The following is a 25,935-nucleotide window of genomic DNA, read 5'->3' as shown; positions in this document are numbered from 1 at the left end:
AATTTGGAACAGTACTTTGCTTTCTTGGCAGGAGGTGCTGAAAATGAAATATTACGTTTTGACATTTTGACGGTTGATGATCGTGAGAGTGCTGCAAATAGAAAAATTCACGTAATTCCTCCATTGACTTGGATAAAAAAAACAAGCCATACTTCGAGTCGTTTTCAGTGAATGCATGGTCAACGTTTCCATAACCATCAAAAGACCATATGTCCCGCATCAATATTTACACCACTCTCACCAGTCCCAATCGTCTGCAATAAATCGTTTAATCAATTAAGCGAGTGCCACTAAAACTTTGGATAATTGTCAATCATCTCCTGTTGTTATATAATCAACACTTATCTTTTAAATTACGTCTTGTCGATAACCACTAAAGCCCTAAATTATTGTTTATGACCCTAATTAACGGTAATTAACAATTCACCTGTCTTCCTGAGATCAACCGGAAATGTTATTATTCGATCCTCTCAGGTTTTTTCTTCCAGTAAATAAAAAAAATGGCGTCATGTATCATGTTCGGAAAGCTGTAGATTTTCTGTTTCAACGGTAGAACGGTAGGAAGGTTCTAATTCCGGTAGAATTGAATTACCGCCGGTAGGTTCACATGTATGTTTTTGGTCATTTTGAATCCCTAGGTTTTCAATATTTTTTTTAGAATAAACTAACTTTCTATTAATAATCTTGACACTTGAACTACAACAACAAAAATTGCCAAAAAACCACTACTCATGCACAAATTTGTATGAACCGGAAGAATGACTTTTTCATAAATTTTAGCTGAATTTCCTGTAAAACGATCTCCTAAGGTATGACTTTTTTCTGGTTTTCTTTAGCTGTTCTTAAAGTAAGGTGATCAGGCTACTTTAATGGCTTCAAAAAATGCCTGCCTAGAGGTCACCCGAAACATAAGTACCTTTTGGGATGTTGAAAAAAAAAAGATGATATATAATGCTTTTTGAAAGTACATCTTTTTACTCTAAAACAAGATTCAAAGTGTGAGCAATTGTTCAAAAATAGTCATTCAGCAATGAAATGTTTACTACACATGAAATGGGTTACAAAAAAAAACCATTGGCTTTATATACATAAGGCAATCGCTTTATTAGCCAATGCTTGGGACAACGATCAATTATTACTATCATCATTAAAGAACCAAAGTTCATATACACTCTGAAATATCGTTTTATTATAAAAGTAATTTTAAATTAATTCTTGCCCAGGGAAATAAGGAAGAAGATTGATTTGTGTAACATTTCCTTTGGCACAAGAGAAAGAGACTCAATAATCTGACCTATTATAGAATGTACATGTAGCCTCTATTTTGTGCTACATAAGAATATATTCAACCTAAAATGCATATGATGAAAAACAGGAGATGCACATTTATAACATAACAAGGGATGAATAATTAGTAAAAATTGTGAGTAAAAGCCTATTATTTCATAAGTTTAAAAATGACAATTACAATTTACAATTAAACAGTTTCATCAGATACATTGCTAGTAGACAATACTAAGTTAAGTTTTGTTGTTATTGGCTCACTGGTTTTATCAATAGAGTTTTCTTTGGCATGTAGTGATCATTTTAGTTGATTGGCTAGGTCATTTGATATATTTTTACTTTGTCGTTTATCAACCAAGGTGGAGGGCATCTTCTAAACCGCAACTCCTCTAAAACCGCTGAATGAAACTTTCACAAATGCTTTCTCACATAATGCCATTGTGCACTGGGGTTTCATGTGAAAAATATAGACTTTTTCGTTGGTCGATAAAGAGGTCATCTTCTAATCAGCAGCTCCTCTAAAACTGCTGAATGGAATGAAATGAAACTTTTACAAATTCTTTATTAAATGTTGCCATTGTGCACCTTCCATATTGTGTTTCAAAGAGTAAGCCAATCACCATTCATTAAACAAATACTTATTATCTGTAATCATTTTATCATGTACGAACAAGCAATGTTTGCTTCACTTTTGGAAAAACCTGGATTGTATGGACATGGTGTAATATTTTGTAACAAATTTTCATTTCCGAGGAAGCTGTCCACTTTTTAGTGTCAGTTTTGACTGGAAAATAAAAATCGAAGGATTAAACCGTTACCCAAGAGAAAACGTGCTCAAAGCAAATCTGAGAAAGGTGTATTTGATTCGTTCTCCATATTTGTTTACAAGTTGCTAACAAAAACAATAACAAGCTCGTTTCGTACTGGTACTGTTGTGGAGTTCAACTTTTCACAAGACTCAAATCCATTTAGTGTTGTATCGCGCTAGCATAATTTACCCCTTCCTTTCCATCACTCTCAAGCCGGAATGGGAATGTACCCTTTCTTCCTGCACCGCGCATATCCCCCCGTGCATTGAAAATGAAATCTATAGATGATATAAAGGCTTCCATAGTTAGTATTGAATCTACGCTGTCCAATATGGAAACTGTCATACATATAGATAATCTCGTTGTTTTCACAAATACAGATTTTCAAACCCTAATTGCATACTCTACGTAAAAAGTCCTTTTGAGTATTGCACTACATCGAATCTTACCTATTAATTCTTGACGTGACTCCAAATCCAGTCCACTGGAATCGTATACTACAAATCCAGTCAACTGGAATTGTATACTACTCCAAATCCAGTCCACTGAAATTGTATACTACAAATCCAGTCCACTGAGATTGTATGATACTCCAAATCAAGTCCACTGAAATCGTATACTAATATAAATCCAGTCCACTGGAGTCCAATCCACTGGAATTGTATACTACTCCAAAATTAGTCCACTAGAATTGATTGTATGTACTACTCCAATTCTAGTCCACCGGAATTTTATACTACTCCAAATCCAGTCCACTGAAATTGTATACCGCTCCAAATCTAGTCCACCGGAATTGTATACTACAAATGCAATCCACTAAAATTGTATACTACTCCAAATCCAGTCCACTAAAATTGTATACTACTCCAAATCCAGTCCACTGAAATTGTATACTACTCCAAATCCAGTCCACCGGAATTGTATACTACTCCAAATCCAGTCCACTGAAATTGTATACTACAAATCCAGTCTACTGGGATTGTATGATACTCCAAATCAAGTCCACTGAAATCGTATACTAATATAAATCCAGTCCACTTGAATCGTACACTACAAATCCAATCAACTGGAATTGTAAACTACTCCAAATCCAGTCCACTGAAATTGTATACTACTCCAAATCCAGTCCACCGGAATTGTATACTACTCCAAATCCAGTCCACTGAAATTGTATACTACAAATCCAGTCTACTGGGATTGTATGATACTCCAAATCAAGTCCACTGAAATCGTATACTAATATAAATCCAGTCCACTTGAATCGTACACTACAAATCCAATCAACTGGAATTGTAAACTACTCCAAATCCAGTCCACTGAAATTGTATACTACAAATCCAGTCAACTGGAATTGTATACTACTCCAAATCTAGTCCACCGGAATTGTATACTACAAATGCAATCCACTATAATTGTATACTACTCCAAATCCAGTCCACTGAAATTGTATACTACAAATCCAGTCAACTGGAATTGTATACTACTCCAAATCTAGTCCACCGGAATTGTATACTACAAATGCAATCCACTATAATTGTATACTACTCCAAATCCAGTCCACTGAAATTGTATACTACTCTAAATACAGTCCACTGGAATTGTATACTACAAATCCAGTCCACTGGAATTGTATACTACAAATCCAGTCCACTGGAATTGTATACTACTCCAAATCCGGTTCACCGGAATTGTATACTATTCTAAATCCAGTCCACTGGAATTGTATACTACTCCAAATCCAGTCCACCGGAATTGTATACTACTCTAAATACAATCCACTGGAATTGTATACTACAAATCCAGTCCACTGGAATTGTATACTACTCCAAATCCGGTCCACCGGAATTGTATACTATTCTAAATCCAGTCCACTGGAATTATATACTACAAATCCAGTCCACTGGAATTGTATACTACTCCAAATCCGGTCCACCGGAATTGTATACTATTCTAAATCCAGTCCACTGGAATTGTATACTACAAATCCAGATCACTGGAATGGTATACTACTCCAAATCCAAAAAGAAAAACCTATCTGTTCCTTTTCTTTTTGTTGAAAAGGATACTTTATGTGGTCCAATGTTTTGAAAGTTTCAAACCATACTTTGGGATGTCAGGGAGGGAGATCATCCATCACCTGTGAGAAGAAACCCAGACCAACAGTTGTATTTTAACGATTTTGAACCTAACTTGTTAAATCTATGTAGAGGCACAGGGTTACGTATTATGAACAAAAATCATGCTATCTGGGAGTTTTATGGAGACCCCATATTTCACTACAATAACACAAAAGTATCAAATAAATTCGATTGAGTAACAACATTAAAATAGAATGAAGAAACTTTAGACTAAACACACCTTTACTACCTTGGTCAGCTAGATATCTGCGTTTTCAAAAAATAATATCACTATAATTCAACGGTACACATAAACAATTCATCCACTATCTCTACAATGTTTTCATTATAATACCATTATCACCCGTAACTAAATACAACAGTTTTTGATATGTTACCTGTCAAACTCCAGGATGGGAAATGACAAGATTGTAATAGTATCATGTGTTATAACACTTTCAAGTTCATCATATGTTGCTTGGTTTAACTCTCTAGTTGAATCTAGCTCCTCGTTGTAACTTCATGCGAGGACAAATTTCTTAAGTGCTCGTAAAAATCATCCAATGAGACATTTCACTTTTTAACACAGTACTTTTGAAACAGTTTGTAGTGTTTCTTTGGCGGCAGTTCTTCTTTAAGTCTTAAACATATCATCCTCTTGATGCCTTATAACTACGTTTTAGCTAAAGCTCGTGGATGAAAATCTAAAATTTAACTATCTCGAGTGAAGAAATCCTGTAATCCCATCTGAAGGAGAAACTATATCTATCATATGGCTCAGAGGGTAATATTTTTTTCCCGATGCAGTCGGTATGGTTTCGCTTTTTACCCTTTGACCTTAAAGACGCTCTTCCATGGAAACTCAAGTCACCTGATACCAACTCAATACCAAATTAAGCGACTATTGCTCTGGATTTTTTGGTACAACCAAGATTTTTAGTAACAGCTTACTGATGTTTATGAAAGAGCGAATATATACTCTGGCTGAACAAGCTCTGGGCGATCAGCTGAATAGTTGAACAATGTATTATCTGTATTTATCAGTATTTTCATTAAAAACTCCCTAACAAAACAAGCATTTTATTTAACTCGATTGAGGTTGTCATCATACATTTATTTGTTGAAGTATGGCGGTACCATGGTTTAGATAGATCAGATAGGATATTGAACATTGTCGAAGATGAGTTTGACTTTGTACTAAAATGTAACTGTTATTTAGCTTGGGAAGCCGTTATGTTTATCCTTCGTCCTTCCTTATTTAAGCTGATATTATAACTTAGGAAAAACGCTATAGATGTGCGTAATTTACGTAGATACCTGGTGTATGCTTTCAAACTTAAGACAAAAATCTATGTTATTTAAAATCGTATTACTTAAAGCTGGGATTAACGTGGTTGTGACATGTACCGTTTAGAAATAAAGACCTCGAAGGGAACAGAAACGAGCATTTTCATTACGTCCGGTGTCCTGGGCAATTACTTGACTATAAAAGAATGGATGTCTTTGAGATTGTACCCCAAAGTGCAATACCTTCAAAGGAAGACTGGGTCTATTTCTGGGATTGTGACTGGAACCATTTATGAATAAGAGATCAAAAAGGGACCACTTTGATTCTGGTCAAATTCTCCAGTATCAAAGTTTAATTGCAATCTCAATTCAGAGTTATACCAAGCTGGAATGGTGTGCCCATACGTACCCAAGTTTTCAGAGCTCGATCTGTGTGGTCGTAACAAGCTGCGCCCTGCAAAGTATTTTATAATGAAACATAATGAAATGTAATAAGGTGCTATAATTGTTTCACTGTTTTTATTTTTTTTAAAATGAATTTATGGTGTCCAATAGCATGAACTTTGCCGTTAACTTGGATGGATGGTAGAAGTTCCCTTGTGTATCTCTTCCTAAACCGCTTGATGGTATACAATGAAATACCAAGAGAGTTAGACATTGTACGTCTGTTCTTTTAATTGGGATAATTTTGGCTTTTTCTTTTATGTAACTCTCATGGAGACCGGTATGATATACGCATGCTGTGTCTAGCATATATTTCTATGATTCTTTGTATAAAAAAAAACCCTGGTTAAAATAGGTTTTGGCTTTGAATTATAACTTTTGGATTAATGGATACTCTAGAAAATATAGGGATGCGAAGGATATCGTTTCATGAGTAATTAAAGTGTAAAATGTGGTCTACAAATCATGCAGTAGACGTAAATGATATGACATAACGAATGTATAAACAGATCACAGATTAAAAGCTAATCAGACGGGTTCTGACTAATAAATTTTTTATGGTGTAAAAGACAAACTCTTTGCGAGTTGTTTGATATATATGTTTGACTTTTGCCGTGTGTTTGAAACAGATATATATGTTTGACTTTTGCATGTTGTTTGAAACAGATATATTTGTTTGACTTTTGTCGTGTGTTTGAAACAGATATATATGTTTGACTTTTGCAGGTTGTTTGAAAGAGATATATATGTTTGACTTTTGCAGGTTGTTTGAAAGAGATATATATTTATGTTTGACTTTTGCAGGTTATTTGAAAGGTTCCCTGATGTTCAGGATATATTTGTGCCTTTTCGTGGATTAACATCCGATGAACTACGAACTAATATCAAATTACGGGAACATGGTTTGCGTGTTATGGGGACATTAGAAAAATGCATTGCAAGACTAGAAAACACTGATAAACTAGATAGATTGATGAAAGAGCTTGGTCAGAAACACATTGTATTCAACATTCAAGTTCAATATTTTGACGTAAGTTTTTTTTTTTTTTTTTTTTTTTAAAGATATGCGTTAACTGTACATTTTTTTATACAAAGTTCTGCCTTTGGATCTTAGGAATGTTTATGGATCTCCATTCCATTGTTTATGAAGTAAACAGAGATTTCAAGTTTAGATGATTTAAGAAGTAGTAAGGTGTGTTCCAAGTTTTATTTTAAAAAAATACTTAATTGTAACATTAATTGAGACTTTTCCTTTGCTCTTTTCCCCATATAAATATGAAAAGAAGACCAAGTATAACTAGAATTAATGTATGATATTGCATGAAAGGTCACGTGTTCCCATCTATAACTCAATTGAAAACTGCCATGGAATAGACCCTTTTGTGCTAACGGTGGGCTAGTCAATGCATGCGTAGAGCATGCTCTATAAACACTTCCGCGTGGAAAATTCTTTTTTTCTACCCTCTTTTGTTCTACCCAAGCCCTACCTCGCGGAAGTGTATATTGAGCACGCTCACCAACTTACCACAAAAGGATATGTATCCAACCTCATTAGCATTAGTACATTGTATTGCACGGGGATAACTCCGCCTCTGACGAAAATGACTCCGAGCGGAACGAGAGCACGAGCTACCCGTGCCTGTATAGCTCTCATTGGTCAATTATCGATTAATGAGTGTGGTCAATTCATGTCACAAATCATTTATACCACCGCCTTCCTTGTTATCCAAAAATTATATTTGAATGGTTTAATCCTGCTTTGCCCACTTTGAATTACCCCAATTATCAATCAGTTGTATAAACAAAATAAGTACAAAGGGTTCACTAACCATGAAGTTGTATAGTCTATGTGTCATATATGTATAAAAATGTATGTTTCTGTATGTATTTGTAAGCAAAAATTGCTTTCCCTGTGTCTTCTTGTGATGTATAAAAATGTAGAAAAAGGAAAGATGTGCATATCCAATATAATATATGTTCTGGTAGATATGGCCCCTTTTCATGTTCATGTAATAAGTGAAAACTTAATGGCTTCTTTTTTTTATATTTCAGAAAATATTTTAATTGTCAAATTTAATTATTTTTTTAATTTGAAAATTAAACTTTCAATTTTTCAGATATCAATATGCAAATATAATAAAAAATAATAAAAAAAAATATTTAGTTACAGTATAATATACTACAAAATGAATGATGAAGTACAAATTCATAATTTACAATTGATATTTTTCATTAAGACTCCACTTATGTAAAAACTGTGATTTTATTTCCGGCGACTTATTGCGAGTGACTTTTTTACATCACTTCCCTTTACATTTGTAGGTTGAACTAAGTTATTTCGACTGAAAGTTGCTATATTTTATTCTTGCTGGGGGGAGACCTATGAATCTTGATGATTTTGATTTCGAACCTTGTGTTATACACTTCGTACGCGCTGCAGACGAATAAAATTTAATGCTGAGAAACATTTGGTTACATCGACTGCTTGCCTATAATGATGTCAGCAAGACATGGTGCTATATATATTATTTTTTGTCTTACTGCCTAGTACTGTATAGTAAGATAGTGCATATATAATGCACATTTGTTATTAACATTTTTTTTCTATTTTTTATTCATTCATTTATATTTGTTTGTTTTTTTTTATCTTTATTGTTTAATCCTACACTGAGTTTGTACTTGTAACCTCTATCTAATGGATATAAAGAATTGATTGTGAGGAGGAAAGAAAAAAATGCACATTGCTCTTAATTTAATAGTTGATCATAAATTTGAAGGTAAAATTATATTTACGTTTCAGAAACAAACTTTAATTGTTAAAACAACGCAATCTCCTATGTCTATTTAAACCTTCAATTAAAAGTGGGCAAACCGGGGTGACACCATTAAAAGTGGACAGACCAGGATGACACCATTTGAATAACTCGTAAGACCGTTCTATAAATTAAAGAATAAATCATGGAAACTTAATTTTATCCATGTTTTACCCGGGAAAAGGTAACTTTCGCAGTGAAAGTGTTGACTGATTACAAAAGTAGCACTAAACATGCCTGATGCCAAAGCAAGCTGTTATAAAGCATAAAAATATCATAGTTACAGAATACCGAAGAAGCGAACAAATGTATAGAAAAGGTCAGGTTTAATACAACACTCTCAGAGTAGTGCAAATAACTCCTAGAAAATCTTCATTATCTTAAACAACTGTATATTTCCCAGCGAATATCATAATGAATTGGTGATAATAATAAAAAAACAAAATCGGACCTCCACTACCATTGCGTTTTCCTTGGTACTTGTAATTCAAATATGGAATGTTAAATCCATTTAATTTAAACTAGAAAAACTGAGCCCTCTTTTGATAACAAGCACCTTTTGACCTCTAACTTGATTTGGATCAAAGTCTAAAAAAGAGGGCGCACATACAATGTTCATATATTAAAAAGATTCTGTGAAAGTTTAATTAAAATTCAATTCAGTTATGTTGAATGATTTGCGGATAAGAGGAACGATTAAGTCCATGATTGCTGGTGCGAGGTCGAAAAGATCACATCAAAATCTTTAATAGAAGGTGCACATATTCAATGCTAATTAAACTTTAAGGTTTCATTGAAATCAATTCGGCGGTGTTCATATAAATCGAGCACCATATAATAATCATATGTTCGGTATACATATGATTTTCGCATGATTATCGTATGATAATCATATGTTTTTCACAAACATATGATTGTCATATGTTTTTAAGCCAAAATAACCATATGAGAATCATATGATAATCATATGACTATTGTATGTTCAATATCATATGATTGTCATATGATTACCATATGATTATCATATGAATCGAGCACCAAGTTCGAATTTATGGCAATCGTGTCTGAAAAAGTATTAATTCTTTTTTTTTTTCAGCTGATAATTCCACAACTTTTGCACGCATTTGAAGTAACTCTTGGAGAAAAATGGACACCGGAGGTAGAAGACTCTTGGTCAGATTTTTTGAAGTATGTGACATCTATTATGAAGCAGGCCATGATAATATGACATAAGAAACTACATGATAATATAATAGTAACATTATTCATAGCATGCAGTCAATTAGTGACGTCCATCTTTAAAAGAATGGTACCTATTTATGTCTTTAGAAGAAGCATGGTACATGTATAGCACTGAAATACTTTGTATTATAGAAGTAAATAAATGTTCACAATTTTAAAAAGATTAAATTCGTATGATTACATTCACGCAGCATATTTCAAGGTATGAAAATATCCAAAACTCAGTGGACGGACAAAGACGAAATAATGGCATGTTAGAGAAACCAAAACACACACACACATACACACGCAAAAAAAAAAAAAAAAAAAATAGAACACCGGAAGTAAATAATATTGTAGAAACCGAAACTCAAAAAATACTGTCATGACATATTGTTAATAAAGCAGGTCGTATTTAACATGTTACTAGGGTTCTAGATCTTTATTCAGTAAAATAAATAAGCCTGAAATTACAATACAACAATAAAGTAAGCATCATCTATTTTGGCTAAGAACATAGATAGTCAACCTTGGCAGTCCTGGTCATAACGATCCCTTAAAGGTTATGTCGGATTGGCGTTGTAACTAACGTTTGCATATCTAAATAAACTCTCGAACGTTAATGTTTTAAGAAGAGGATAGTGTGTTCTGCAAATTCTTTTTTGCATTGTTGGATGTACTGTGAGTAGCGAACTTATTTATTATTTCACAAGTTACATAACATCACAACGACTTAACACAAATCACCAGAACACTTACTAGAAATACCGTTATACGAGTACTTAAAAAGTTAACCCTGGATTTAGACTTTGGACCTCGTAGTCCTCCGGGCAAGATCGTCGTTTGTGCGAACCTTGTTTAAGACAGTTTAAACAATTGATCAACTATTAACTCATAATGGTACTGTGTTGAATAAAATTGAACTACATGTATAGTTTCACAACGGAATAGTAAAGTTGTTACAAATTACTGAACTATCAAACACTTCTGAAAGCATGTCTTTGAAACCTGTCAAACTTTAACTGAGTGCAGATGTCCCCAGCAATATGCAGCAATCCGAGTCTCCCTTAGTCCAGACTGGTAATGAAGTATAAAATGTTTTGCAATTACTATACTAACTTTTAGCTTTTCCTAAAGACATTTTCGTATCAAAGCTCTTAGATCATGTCAGTGGTAATACAGACTTATTAGAAATCTTACGTCTTTAACTCTTTAACGTCGCAAAGTCTGTACCGGGAGTCCCGTACACAGACTGCAGTTTAAAGCGTAGACTAATAAAACGGCCTCGAGATGGCGTCTCGTTACCAGTAAATCTAGCGCGTGATTGCTTTGTTCTAAAGGTTGCTACAACTGGCGATTTCAATAATGACTTAAACGGTGTACTGAATATTAGGAACGCCAGACACAACAATACTCATCAAACCCAAAGTGAGACGACTGACATCTGTAGACTTGACTTAACTGAACATGTATGCAGAATAGACCGTGACTTGCGCGGTGAATACATCCAAAACAGCGAATACTTAAATAAAGCTGTTACTGAAATAAGTAGCACAAAATTGAAAGAACTAACTCAACGAGACTACTCAATCTCCAAAACCAGATTAACTTTATTACAGACACTAAAAGCTACGAATCTTTACTTGACCGTCTTAGTACACTTGAACGTCAAGTAAATGTAAACAATGACCTTGGACTTGGTGAGAGAGTCTGTAAATTAACTGATGCTTTATTTGGAGTTGAAAGCAGTTGGCAACATCAGCAAATGTCAAAAATCACAAGGTTCAGAAATATCCAAATTGAAATCTTCCATTAAAGACACTAGTCAAAAAGTTGAATATGAGTCGAGCAGAATCACAAACATCTCTGATCAGCGCTTTTTGGAAGTGAGTTCGCTAAAGCGAAAGTGGATATTCTAAATGACAGAGTCAAAGAAAATGTTCCAGCTATCGAACATCTAGAAAGCCTTGTGTCTTCTTGCAGCAAATCAGTAACAGAACTCATGAGAAAAATTAATTCCTTTGAAAAAAAGCAGTAAGTCATATGAAGAAAAAACCTGAAGTAGTCAAATCATATACAACACAAAACAACAACGAGGAAAAATCCGGTTGAAGTGACTTACCCAAGAACAACTGAATTTTGTGCAATTTCGAACCAAAATGTACAGAACGCTAATCCATGTAAAATAGGACAAGGGCCTCTTGATGAAACACATGATAAAGTTTATGATACGCAGGACAAGGCACCAACTAAAAACAAATCAAGGGATTTACTACATGTACAAAACGAGTCACGATGGATACAGACAAATGCGCTGGTCTGACTCTAAATCACAAAATGTTTCCTACAGAAGAGAAAACGAAATTAAAGAATAAATTGACTTTCGTGTACAGCATGAGATATCGACTCATATTGGTAGCGGCGTGAACATGGTCTCCATTCGTCAAGACCCTGAATTCAATGGTACAAAATTTAATCGTGTGGACAGGTATTTTATTGGCATAAGCACAAATTTCACAGAGCAAGGCATGAGGTCTTTCTTAACTGATAAATGGTGTACAATTCACGCATCTACGTTTTTGCGCACATGGAGGAGCATGCTCCTTTTCAACTTAGTTAAATGTCTTGCGCGAAAAAAGTCAAATTGTCACGGAAAAAGGGGTTTTGGCCGAGAGGTATTCGCGTTGGAAGATGAGTTCCCCCGAAGTAAGTGGGTACCTAGATCGCATGTCAGTAACAGTCCGGCAAATTCAGAATGTCATGAAGCATTATATGAAACGTTCGAATCATGAGCAACATAATAAATATGATGTGCTGGAACTGTAAAGGAGTTATGTCCGCTGTACCGTATTTATGCAAATGCCTACTAACTCACAAAATTCGTGCCCTCTCTGAACACTGGTTACGGCAATGTAATTTACATTTTCCCCAAAATTTTGGATCAAAACTTTAAAGCTTATACAAAGAGTGTCGACGAATGTGCGCCGCAAAATCAAAGATGCAGTAATTACAGGAAAGGGGTTGCCTTATTGGTTTCAATCCGGATTGAACGCTACCTGGTTCGTGAGATAGAAGTTAATTCAGATAGAATAATCGGTATAGAAATTCAATTGCCCAATTTTGAGAAACTATTTATTTTTGCTGTATATCTTCCGGCCGCATCTGTGTCCATCGAACTCTTCAGAAAAAATGTTAACATTATGCATGAAATATACTCTACATATAAGCTCGATGGTGAGTAATTTTTCTTGGTGATTTCAATACAAAAATCAAAGGACCAAGATTTGATATAACATAAGATGACCGAGGTAGATATCTAAATACTGTCTTAAATGATCTAGATTTAATCTATTTGAATATGCAGACATTCTATACAGGCCCAAAATATACATTCCAAGGCTACGAAAGTGGCCCATGCACATCTATAGACCACATAATCATAGACAGTAGTTCTCCACTTGGAATAGAGAATGTTACTGTTTTACACGATTCTAGCTCTAATACGTCTGATCATCGACCTGTCCTGAGTAGCCTAATTGCAATCGAAACAATAAACAAATCCACAAGCCAATACGAGCAATCGTAAGTTGCTTGGACTAAAGCCGTGTTGCAAGGTAGAATAACAGATTACTCATATGCGCTTTCCCACAACTTATGGACTTTAGATTTCAATCAAACAAGCATTGAAAGTTATTACAACATCCTAGTAAATGCAATCAAAATGGCTGCCGATGACACTCTACCAAATGTGAAATTCCGTCGACATTTAAAACCTTACTGGTCTGAGAATCATTTACAATTGCATAGCGACATGTTAAAAGACCGCACTAACTGGATAAATGAAAAGAGACCACGAGGCTCACAATATCAATCTTACGTGGCTTACAAACACTGGAAGAATTTGTTCAGAAACGAATTGAGAAGTGCAAATGAATCACACATAAGACGATTGTCAGAAGATATTGAAAAGTCTGTAGACGTTGATCAACAATTGGCACGGTCAATCATAAATGGACGTAGAAGTAAAATATCAAATGACGTAATATTAAAATCGAAGGAGAAGGTGATAAGAGAGTCCGACAAGGTATGTGAAGAATTTGTTAAACACTCTGAACAAATAGCACAAATTAAAGAAGGAGCGCTCGACATAAGTAACAACGAGTTGCTACAGAACGCACGAGAGGTGAAATAAAAAGTTCAACCTGTGATGAACTAATAAAACTATTCAACAGTCTGCCAAGAGGAAAAGCATGTGGACTTGACGGTTTAGTATATAAACACATCAGATACGACAGTAGTCTCTTATCAAAACATTTGTGCAACCTATTTAACCTAATTTTCACGAAATGCATAATACCAAGCGACTGGAAAGTAAGTGTTGTGATTCCTTTGTACAAGGGTGGTAATAAGCCAAAGAACAATGTTGAATCGTACCGTGACATATCACTCATTCCATGTATATGCAAACTTTAAAAAAAAACAAGTTGATGTTAGATTAAACGAACAACTTCATATCAGAAACATTTAAGCAGCATATATGCGTCCTTCAACCTCCAAGAAGCTGTACAGCATTACAGAGAACGCAATTCCGACGTCCTTGTCACCTTTTTATCGATTTAGATCGAAGATCAGAATTGCTATAGCAGTCGCCAGAGCCTTTAGATTTGTAAAGCCTGATAGCATCTGCAATTATCTTACACTACCGCAATAAAATAGTCCCATTGGCATACCCCAGTTATGTTCAAATGCAGATGGATAGGTCCATTTTATAGGTATTTCTAATATATAAAATTTAACTTCATGTTATTTACGCCAATAAACAAACTCAATAAACAACCTTTCCTGAGAACTTAACTGTAATAAAACAAGACTTTCCCAGGAGCCTGAATCGCTCACCTGGTTGAATTTAGCCTTTCAAAGGCAATAAATTTAACCAGAAGTTGTCCAACAATTTTGACTCAAGAAGTCTTGGGTAGGACTTATAAGGATCATTTCAACAATTGAAAGTTTCTTTTAATCTATCATAGTTTTCAAGATATTGACTGAAAACTGTTTTGAAAAAAAGTAATTTTTCTCCAATCAAGGGCAATAACTCTTACAAGGAATCATCTGACAACTTTTATCCTTAAAGACTTTTATAGTCCTAATAATAAGGATCATTTCAGGTAATGAAAGAATTCGGCTAAACCTAACGGTTTTGTAGATGTATGCGAAAAACTACTGTCTAACAGCTATGTTCTATTTTTAGTAACGGCTGCCACGTTTTTTGACGAATCAAACATCCCCACATTATTTCTATGCAGGATATCCCAAGGAACATTCATACCAAGTTTGGTTTCAATTGGTTCATTAGTATCAGAGGAGAAGATTTTTTATTAAAGAAATAACATTAAAAATAGCGAAAATTGTTGAAAAAGGGCAATTTCTTCAACATGGCCTAACATATTAAAACCAAAATTTGACAAGAAATAGATCTCATCATACTGAACACTTTTACCTGTGTCAGAATTTAGGTAATGCTAATGGTTTCGGAGATATATGCAAAAATCTGCAGTCTGACCCCTATGTTATATTTTTAGTAACGGCTGCCATGTTTCTTTGACGAATCAAAAACCCCCACATCAGTCCTATGCAGGATACCCAAGGAACATTCATAACAAGTTTGGTTTCAATTGGTGAAGTAGCGTCAGAGGAGAAGATTTTTGAAAGAAATAACATTAAAAATTGCAAAAATCGTTGAAAAAGGGCAATTCCTCCAACATGGCTTAACTGATTAAAACCAAAATTTGACCAGAGATAGATCTCACCGTGCTGAACACTTTTACCAGTGTCATAATTTAGTTAAACCTAATGGCTTTGGGGATATATGTGAAAAACTACTGTCTGACCTCAATGTTCTATTTTTGGTAACGGCGGCCATGTTTTTCGACGAATAAAAAATCTCCACATCAGTTCTATGCAGGATACTCCAAGGAACATTCATACCAAGTTTGGTTCTAATCAGTCAAGTAGTTTCAGAGGAGAAGAGTTTTGTATAATTATTAACGACGACGACGGACGACGACGATGACGGACGACAAGTGACGGCAATAGCTCACCTGGCCTTTGGCCAGGTGAGCTAAAAATTAAATTTTGCTTAAATGATGGCATAGGTATTTCGATGATGAATTCATCGGGAATGATGTCAGTGTGTGGTCTGGTGATATTGCTTCTTTTAATAATCCTTCTATTGGGCTATTTTGGCCATGTGTAATGGAGCAAGATTTTAGAGCTGCCGGTGCTCCAGTGCATTGCTAGAGTTGTCTGCAATATACATAATTGTTGAAATTCTATTCTTAGACTTTGGCGTTTATGTTAATGTACGTGTGTCTGGAACTAGATGCCTAAAAACTAAGCACTTTAAATGACACATAGATGTCTATGCGATAACTTGTAGCATTAGAGCTATAAAGCTAATCAACTGAGGAATGTAGCTAGTGGAGAGGGACATGTATCTAAGGACATGATTTATTTCAATGATTGTGGGGGCTTTGGTTTGGATGATTTGACAGACAGTTTGGACCTGGAGGACGATAAATTAAAATTCGACTTGAAAATATTTAGAAACCGGAAAAGGCCAGCTATTAGTTTGTAGTTCAATTACGCAGTATGTTGGAGAGTTTTGTGTTCATTTATCTAGGTGTTCTACGCATTTACCGTCATCGAACCTGAATATTACGTTAAGTGGCACACTGCTTCAATGCATTATGCAATTGGTGTGTTCTTTTTGTAATGTCCTCCGTAATCAGAATGCAATTTAAAGATTATTTGAGGCGTAAAAATCCAACCAATCAATATAAATTGATTCAGTACATGAGTACTTTGATTAGATAGTAAAAAAAGCGTTCGATACTGTTGATCACAGCGGTCTTAAAATCAAACTTAACAAATTGGGAATTGGTGGCAAAATGTGGAAATTAATAGACTACATGTACGATTCCTTGTATAGTTGTATCAGATGTAATGACATAACATCGAGACAATTTCATCTCGAAAGAAGAGTTAGACAGGGTATTTCATTATCAGTCAAGCTTTATCTAATCTACATAAATGGTTTGGTAGACGAATTATAACAATCTGGTAAAGGAGCATTGATTTTAGACTTACAAGTTGGCTGTCGGTGCAAGCTGAAGACATTGCTCTTATATCGTCATTTCACTCTGACATGCAGATTATGATAAATATGTGTTACAACTACAGCGTAAAGTGGAAATTCGAAATTTCGCCATGCAAGAGTTTAGTCTTAAATGTCTCCTCAAACAAAGAAGTGTTACACCTGAACTTAGCATAAGTAAATCAATCATTCCTGTCAGTGAAAACACGAAACATGTCGGCATTATTCTACATAACAAGTTCAACTCCATTGAAAGAACTATTTCAGCATGCAGCGTTCAGTCTGTATGTCAGTCATTAAACTAGGTATTCATCCGTCGTTACTAAATCCAGTTACATGCAGCAAAATATTGCTTCAACTATGTTACAGTAAAGGTTCATATAGCTGCGAACTGTGAACAATTTAACTAGTCATGAAGTGACATTATTAGAACGGACTCATCGGTATGTGTGTAAATACGTTCAATGGTCTACCAAAACTAACCAGAACTGACAAATGCACATCACTCCTTGGATGGTCATCTATCAAGAGTGTTACTGACACGAAAAAACTATTTTTTTTGGACGGATATGCAATATGCCCCCACACTACTTACCGAAAGATATTCTTCTATCCAGAATTCTACTACACCGTCAAAAATGTACAAAAAAATTCTTAGGTTTCGTACCCGACATCATTAGCATCGGAATATAAATATGATCTGACTGAGTTCCTTGATGAAATTCTGTCAAGAAGTGAGTTTCCCTGTGTGTCAAAGTGGAAATCAATCGTTAAAAAACGTGCGCCTGAAAGAAAGGCTTAACAACGACACAGCGTTTTCCTACTTCAAAGAAGTTCATGATAGTCTTCAGCCTCATAAAGCATGGACCATTTTGAAATCTCTTTGCAATGAATATAACAGTTAGCTTCCTTTTCATATTTATTTATTTATTCAATTATTTTAATACTTGGTTAAAATTATTCGATATCATTTTAACTGATAGACAATGAAATGAACATTTGAATTTGAACTTCACTACCACCATTTTTCTACTTCTATTTTATATTTAATTTTCCTTTTTTTCGTGTACATTTGTTTACTTATTTATTTAGATATTTATTTGACTTGAACTCATATTATGTATACCGATCTAGTGAAAAAGAAGATAAATATCAGTTTAGGCTATAAATCATACTTAAACCGTCACATCTATTACTATCATAATTCAAATTACTTTTACAAACACTGGAAAAAAAATACTTATTTAAGACAGTGGAATACAAAAAACCGGAAGTAATGAAATATTGCAAAAACCGAAACACACTAAGTACTATAAGTTATGTCGTTTAAAGTCGGTTGTCTTGATATACCGAATAAAGGGTAATAACCGAAATTAATAATTAAAAAAAAAGGAAGTTTATATAACAAATGGTAATATCAAGGCAAAATCCGGAGAGCAAAAGTAGACATTAAAGGGGAGAAATCTTGGTCTCAGTATCGTATTAATTTTCCCATAGACTTCTATAGTGAAGTGCATATTTTTAGGATTTTTAAAAAAATATGTAAATTGATTCAATAAAACTTTCACTTATGTAGCATTTCTAAGGACATGTGAAAAAATTATTTCCCGCAAAGAAAATAGGGTGAGTCCACGAAGATTGGACAAAAAGTAGTCTTAAACTATAAATAGCCATTTCCCTACTTTCATTTTCGATTTGCACTCATCAAACCAACCTTTTCAGTGGAACATTTTTATGTTATTATGTTATATTTTCTTTTAAAAAAGTTCTTCATCTTACAGTGTGATGTTTGCTCTATTTTATAAGTCATTGTTCATATCTTTTGACAAAACATTAGTTTGTAGAGAGGCAAAAAGAAAAAGCACTGTATTTCAGTAGCATCCATGTTTTGACGTACACCTGCTCAGGGATATGCAATACGATACTGGTACCTCTTGATCCGCTGGTACGAGAACACAATTAATTCCCCTTGGTTTTCGTTGTATATAGTTCCAACTTTGGTAGTAGGTACCTTCCACATTTTTTTCAAATTTTTACTGGAAACTTATTTGCTGCAGTTTTGCCTCTAATTGGTATAAAATAAGTTAAATTACATGGGATTTATTTTTTCATTAATCAATTCTGACTAAAAGTTGTGATGTGGTTCAGTGGAAGAACGTTAAAATTTAGGACTTTTAACTCAGTTCATTTGTCACGTTTGCCCCATCTCCGGGTCATTTTTATTAATTTCAGAAAATGATGGTAAAATTTTCAACAATTTATAAATAAAATCCTGTTTGTATATATCTTTAGGCCAGAGAAGTTTTATTCAGTTTGCGCCGATGGAGTTTTTAATCTGCTCAAATGTGTATATTGAAATGCACTTGAAAATTAATAGTGGTCTCGTGCCCACTATTGGAAACCAAACTGAAACCTGAATAGTTTCTGTAAACTGGAAATGTGGGGATATTTACTTCAAAGATGGAACCTACAGAATAAAATCATCCTTTGTTAATACCAATGAACTGGCGTATATCCTCAAAAGTACCACAATAATACATCATTTAACAAAACACTGCTGAAAATGGTAAATTCTCTTGTTTTTCGGACATATTTACACCGGGAAAACTTCACCCAAGAAAAAAAATATTTTCATATATGATAAACTATGTAAAAATGAATGTATTCACTAAATATGAAGTTGTTTCTTGGTGGTAGACACCATTTCTTTGCCAGAAATATAACCAGAAAGAACCAAAGAGTAAAAATTGAACAGAGTTTCTTCAAGCAATCTTTCTGTCCTTTTTATGCAAGAATTTTCAAAAGTTCTTATATTTTCTGCCTTAAAGACTAGAAACTCCACTTCCCATAAGCTTCAATTCTATTATCACAACATTCAATGGCTTCTCTGGACTTAACCTTAACTTTAACCTGCAGAGGACTATCAGCTCAAAATCCTCACAACCTGTTTATATCTCCATTTACGATATATGTATGATACAGGTCCATACGTGGAGCGGGAATATAGACTTATTTTATAGACTCTTTCGTGTTTCATTACTGACGGCTACCAAATAATTAATCAAGATTCATTCTTAGTACATGTAGTAAAACACAAAGCTTTTAATTTGAAGAAAACGGCCACAATGAACAAAAACGTTGAGATCTGTCAAGAATTAACAGAATGCCGTAGATTGGAATATGGACAAACTGTGCTCAACTGGTAACGATTGAAGCTTAAAAATTCCGTTAGGTTGATCATGGGAGAAATAGGGACACACTTATCAAATACATCAGGGGAGTGAAGAAAACCTAGTTTGATAACAGATTTGAATAATTAAAGCAGTATAAGAACTATTAACCTAGCAAGTTCGAACTGGTAATAGTTCAGAACAGGCCCCATAGGTTGACATGAGATGGCTTCGCCTTAGTACAGCTCATCGAGAACGGAAACATTTCCATCATTTCGAATCCACAGCTATCTGTTAGAGACACCAGTTTTTCCTCAAGGTAGCGAGCTCTTCATTCCAATAATTCAGTGTTCGTTTCTTTAAGCTGATTAGTCAAATCCGATAAAAAAAAACTTGTAGATGCGTGATCGAGCATAGAGATGTGCACTGATTTTAGTCCCATTAATTTCTCGTGCATCTATTTTGCATTTTACACCTGAAAACATATTGAAGAAAACAAACAGCGGAAAGGAGCGGGTACAATAGGGAGAGTGGGATTTTAAAATAAGAGCAATGACAGTGTTTGCAATGACGTAGCACATATGTATGATAGTCTTTAAACGTAATCCGGAACTGGTCAAATATCGCTCAATACGATAAACCTGATTAACCAAAGATTCATTCTTAGTACATGTAGTAAAACACAAACATATTAATTTTAAGAAAAACGGCCACAGTGAACTAAAACGTTGAGATCTAGCAATAACCCAGGTAGCACGAACCTTTTCCGAAATATTTTATTTAAAGTTTATTGGTAGTTCACTGAAACATTTCCAGCAGATCATTTTTAAAACATTTTGATTTTTTTTCAAAATGTGTTGATAACGTTTTTGAAACATTTTACCGTTTAAGTTTGCAAAAGGTTTTCAGAATTGTTTATTGAAATGTTTTTGAAATGTTTAAGTAACATGTCACTGTAATGTTTTTGGATCTACATTTTAAACATTATTTGGATATGTTATAAAAGTATTTTTTTGTATGTTACGAAAAAATATTTTCTGATGTTTTCATTACATTCCTTTGAAACAGGTTAAAAACATTTCCAGGTATGGTTTTAATACGGTTTTCTGAAATGTTTAATAAATAGTTGTAGAAATGTAAGAAAAACATTTTAATATTACTTTTTAAAAACGTTTTAAAACGAATTCAAAAAATGTTTCTAAACTATTTTAAATTACATATTTAAAAAACCAATTTTCTCATAAATATCAAATACAGAAAAAAAATAAATGGGCCATGAAATTAAAATTCTGACAATCTAGCTCTATAAGACAATAGAGGTTATATATAATTTCATCATTTTTTAAAAATAAAAAAAAAAAATGACCGAACAAGGATACACATGCATTATAAATTTACATGTAATGCTAGTCTTCTTAATTTGTCATGCATATTTGATTTCCAATAAATTCATCCCAGTTTACTGTTGTCTTTTAATTAACCAATTCAACAGCAATGATATATAGATGATGGCATCTCCATAGAAATAATAAGATAATAGTGTAAATGGTGTGCCACATGCTGCTATTGAAATAGGTTAGAGCAAATCTTTATCAGTGTGCGTATTATCCTACACACGTGTGCAAGGAGCACACACTATTTTGAAGACGATTTAAAGAACTGGATCTGTCCAGCAAGATGTAAGTACAATTCTTTGTAATTAGGTAGTTAAAAACTGTATGCCAAAGTACTTTGAATAAATATTGTCTGTGTAACCTTGTTATATAAACATAGCTGGTCAATTGTCATTTTACAATTTCCGTCACTAGACAACATCACGCTGTGAAGACAAACACTCAAGTGATTTCTAATTTTGTTTTTGTAATGCGCCGAAAATTCGTACTGCTAAGGAAAATTTACGTGTTTCTCCGTTTCCGGTTTTGTATAATATTGATTCAATTGTATGTCCGAAATGACAAAGTTAACATGTCAAAATTGATATCAAACAACCAGGTGTTGACCCCGCACGGAGTCAGTTTTTAACTTTTAATTATTTTCTTATGATAGATAAGTGTCTCAGTGAATTAATTGACATGTTTATATTGCCGAACTTTGTATAAATAGGTGTATTTGAGCGTCACAAATAACGTCCTATATCCCGATGTCATCGGTTCTCGATAGCATATCAACTACAATTTTAAAGTAATTATCAGAACTGATCCTTGTTTTTATTTTCTCAGAAGATTGGCGAGATTGCATGTTTACATTGTAAGAAAGAACATATTTTAGTTAGGTGACCTAGCTTATGGGTACTACGTCATCCGTTCTCGTTAGGGATATGACGTTCTTTTATGGAGGGCATGAGAGACATAATTGGAAAGTGAAAATAAATAATTCAATATATTATGTTTATGAGTACTAAGTTTTGAATATTATGATTTTTTGCATAATTTTGTAAAATCGCTTTTTTGTTTATTATAGACTTTTACCCTGGGGGAGGGGGGTTGGATCCAGTTAATAAAGTGCAAATGTTTTTAGTAATTTAATGTGCCCAACACACTAAGATGATTAATATTTTTTCAAGGTAAGTTTTATATAGTGATGAGAATCTGATTGGACCATGACAAAGGATCATAGCATTTGTTAGCCTTTTAGTGTATCAGTTCATTCATTTGACCGCAATATGCAACGACTGTTTTACGTAAATCAGTAGCAGATCCAGAAACTCCGATAAGGTGGGGAAATATGGCCTTTGAGGTAGCTCACTATTGGTGGTATCATTAATTTTCTATAAAAACAAATTATTTTTTTTAATACGATGGGGGCCCTGTGCCCCTCTTGGATTCACCTCCGTTTTTGCTGAACTTCAATAAAGCTTTAATTATAGAACACTTGTATGAAGTTTGGTTCCATGGATATCGGCTTCCTGTTTGAAGACATACATTTTAAAGGTGTACATAGCTCTGCTCACCACAATTTCAGCTTAAAAACTCAATTCATGGTTTTTCAATGTGCAAATAAAATCTTGATACAAAAGAGCATGTTTTAATCTAGCAGACAATGGTATTTCCATGATTGACACATACACCTGTTGCATAAAAAAATCAAGTATATTGTAATTGATAGCATGTATAATTTTTTCCTTTAGTTTTAATCATAACTACTGTAAGTATGTATATCGTACCTATCCCAATAATCATGTACATTTTTTTCAGGAAACCAAAGAACGGAAATGGACATTGCTTGAGATGCCTGACGATGTATAAGTGAACCGACAAAACCTATTTTTGAAAATTCGTTTAGTTCGTTGCTACATCTACAAAATATAGAGAACTCTACAAATTTCTTATCTCATGTTAAACCTGTTGTATGTGTATTCAATTTTTGCATTAAAATATTCATAGTTTAGATTGATTTAAAAAAATGTTATTGAAAAACATTATAATAACATTATAGTGAATGATTGTTGAAAACATTATTATAACATTTCTGCAACCATACATTTTAACGTTTTAAAACATTTCTGAAAAATGTTTTCAGTCTTTTTAAAGAAACGTCATAATAAAATTATAGTGAATGGTTATTGAAAACGTTATTATAACATTTCTGCAATCATACATTTTTACGTTTTAAAGACATTTCTTAAAAATGTTTTCAGTCTTTTTAAGGAAACGTTTCTAAAACATTTTTTTCATGTTTGTGCTACCTGGGAATGCCGTAGATTGGAATATGGACGAAACTGGGCTGTGCTACCACGACTGAAAAAAAGTTCCAGAAAATTGATATCTTTCAGAATATAATTTGTCTGCCAGGAAGGGGGCAATGACTCGTAGGCCCACTATCCATCACAATATATCCAAAGTCCTCGTTATTCCCCGGCACTGTCATTAAAAAGATTTAGATCCGAGTGTAGAGACCAATGCTAAACAAGAATCATTATGATACCATTATAGTTTAAGCATTCACAAATACCTAATACTTAATTTTCGAACCTGTAAGATTCATCATTTGTCGATTTATGGACTTTTTGTATTCTCCCGTCTGCAGGTCCTAAAACAAACATCAAAAACGAAAACAGACAAAATATAAAAAAAATGCTCATATAAGCTCCCTGTTCAACATTTATCTTCATTACTTTATCAATTATCCAGTTTCCGTTGTTTCTGAATAATTCAAACTTGGAGAAAGATTGGATAACTGATATTTAATAAAAATATTTGTATCCTGACGAATACTAAGAAGGACATTGTGGGATGGTGATATGACACACGTCCATCTCTGTTCTGATAACCGTGTTTAGATAAACTGGTCAGAATCTAGTTTTCAGTCATTACACTAAAATATCACTGAACATGTAATTCTACCGTAGCGAAATAAATTGTTATAAATTTGCATTTTATTTCTGACTGACCATCTCAACTTACAAAAAGCGACAATTGGAACCAATAAGCCATTTCCGCTATACAAATAAAAATAAAATTCTGCTGCAAGTGTCGTAAACTGGTCCCTTAAATAAATGAGGCTGTTAAAATGAACTTTGAAGGGAGAATACTCACCAGAATCCTACACTACCCCTTTCAGTATGGTTTAAAATTCTTGAGTTATTTGGTGTAGATATCATTTTGTTTTTGTATAATTTGCTCAGCTTCTTGGGGCATGTACGGACCCCAGAACCCCGCCAAAAGTAAATGCCTCTTTCCTTAATCGGAATAATTTGCAGCATGGTGTTGATTATCATACAATGGGGAAAATCAAGGCCAGAAAACCTGTCAACTGTAAATAGTGAAAAAAATAATGACTATTTGAAAACTTGTCTACTGTAAATTCGATATTGTGACAACCAGTTAAATGTTAAAGAACAGCTGCACATGCACGGCTACACACACACACACACACCAAACAAAACCAAACAAAGAAAACGGGATTATCTTAGTAGTTCTGATTGTCAAAATAATATATATAATCAGAACCAGTACATTAAATGTACATACGTCTGTGTAACTAGAAAGGCTGAGCACATGTTGTACCGACTTTTAGATATAACAAACAGTAACTTCTCATATAAATTTTGAGCAAGGGAGGAGCTGAGTGAAAGTAATTTTAAAAAGGGGTCGAATTTGTTCCAGGCAGATTCTTTTCGCCTATTTCATATGAAGTTTCTCATTTCTGTAACGAGATTCGCCGAGTAGCTCCTATTTAGTAGAATGAGTGGTAAACTATTGTTAAAAACGAAAAAAAAATGGGACATCGTTAAAGAAACAAATATCATATATTAGAAACATTATTTGGTGCATTAGTCGAACCTGTCACATGGAAGTGAGGCTTGGGAGCTGTACCAATTTACAATGACTCTGAGCTAAATGAAAATTTGAAATAGAAATATTAGAAGTACATGGAAAACTAAAAATATTGCCAGCGTACCAGAAACAAATAATATTCCCTTGTACTTTTAAGTCCTACTTAATATTTAAAATATTGAATTCATATTCCAAACCATACAAGGTCTGTAGTCTCTGACATTCAGACAGTAGCATGTAGTTGTCACATGTAAAAGATTTATTATATGAACCAGTGGCGGATACAGGGGAGGGTTCCGTGGTCGGAATCCCCGTTTTTTGGAAAATGTTCGTGTAAAATTTGGGCAACTAATGAGCAAAT

General features: G+C 33.9%; 1 protein-coding gene across 3 annotated transcripts in view; it reads left to right on the top strand.

Moving 5' to 3' along the window:
- The window catches only part of LOC148623469 (neuroglobin-like), a 45,619-nt gene extending 21,934 nt beyond the window's left edge, over window positions 1-23,685 (top strand). For 2 of the 3 annotated variants that reach the window (XM_088565267.1, XM_088565266.1), the window contains exons 3-5: window positions 6,746-6,971; window positions 9,851-9,942; window positions 23,493-23,685. In XM_088565267.1, the coding sequence (XP_088421393.1) occupies window positions 6,746-6,971; window positions 9,851-9,942; window positions 23,493-23,547 (373 nt within the window). In that variant the 3' untranslated portion in view covers window positions 23,548-23,685. Of the gene's footprint in view, window positions 1-6,745; window positions 6,972-9,850; window positions 10,162-23,492 lie in introns of those variants that run through there. The other variant, XM_088565268.1, reaches the window with a different exon arrangement.
- Window positions 23,686-25,935: the final 2,250 nt, after the last annotated feature.

The sequence above is a fragment of the Perna viridis genome, chromosome 2, assembly GCF_037379345.1.
Source record: "Perna viridis isolate PV_CMFRI_1.1 ecotype Kerala chromosome 2, ASM3737934v1, whole genome shotgun sequence".
Taxonomy (NCBI): Eukaryota; Metazoa; Mollusca; class Bivalvia; order Mytilida; family Mytilidae; genus Perna; species Perna viridis.
This window is presented reverse-complemented; position numbering and strand designations above follow the sequence as displayed.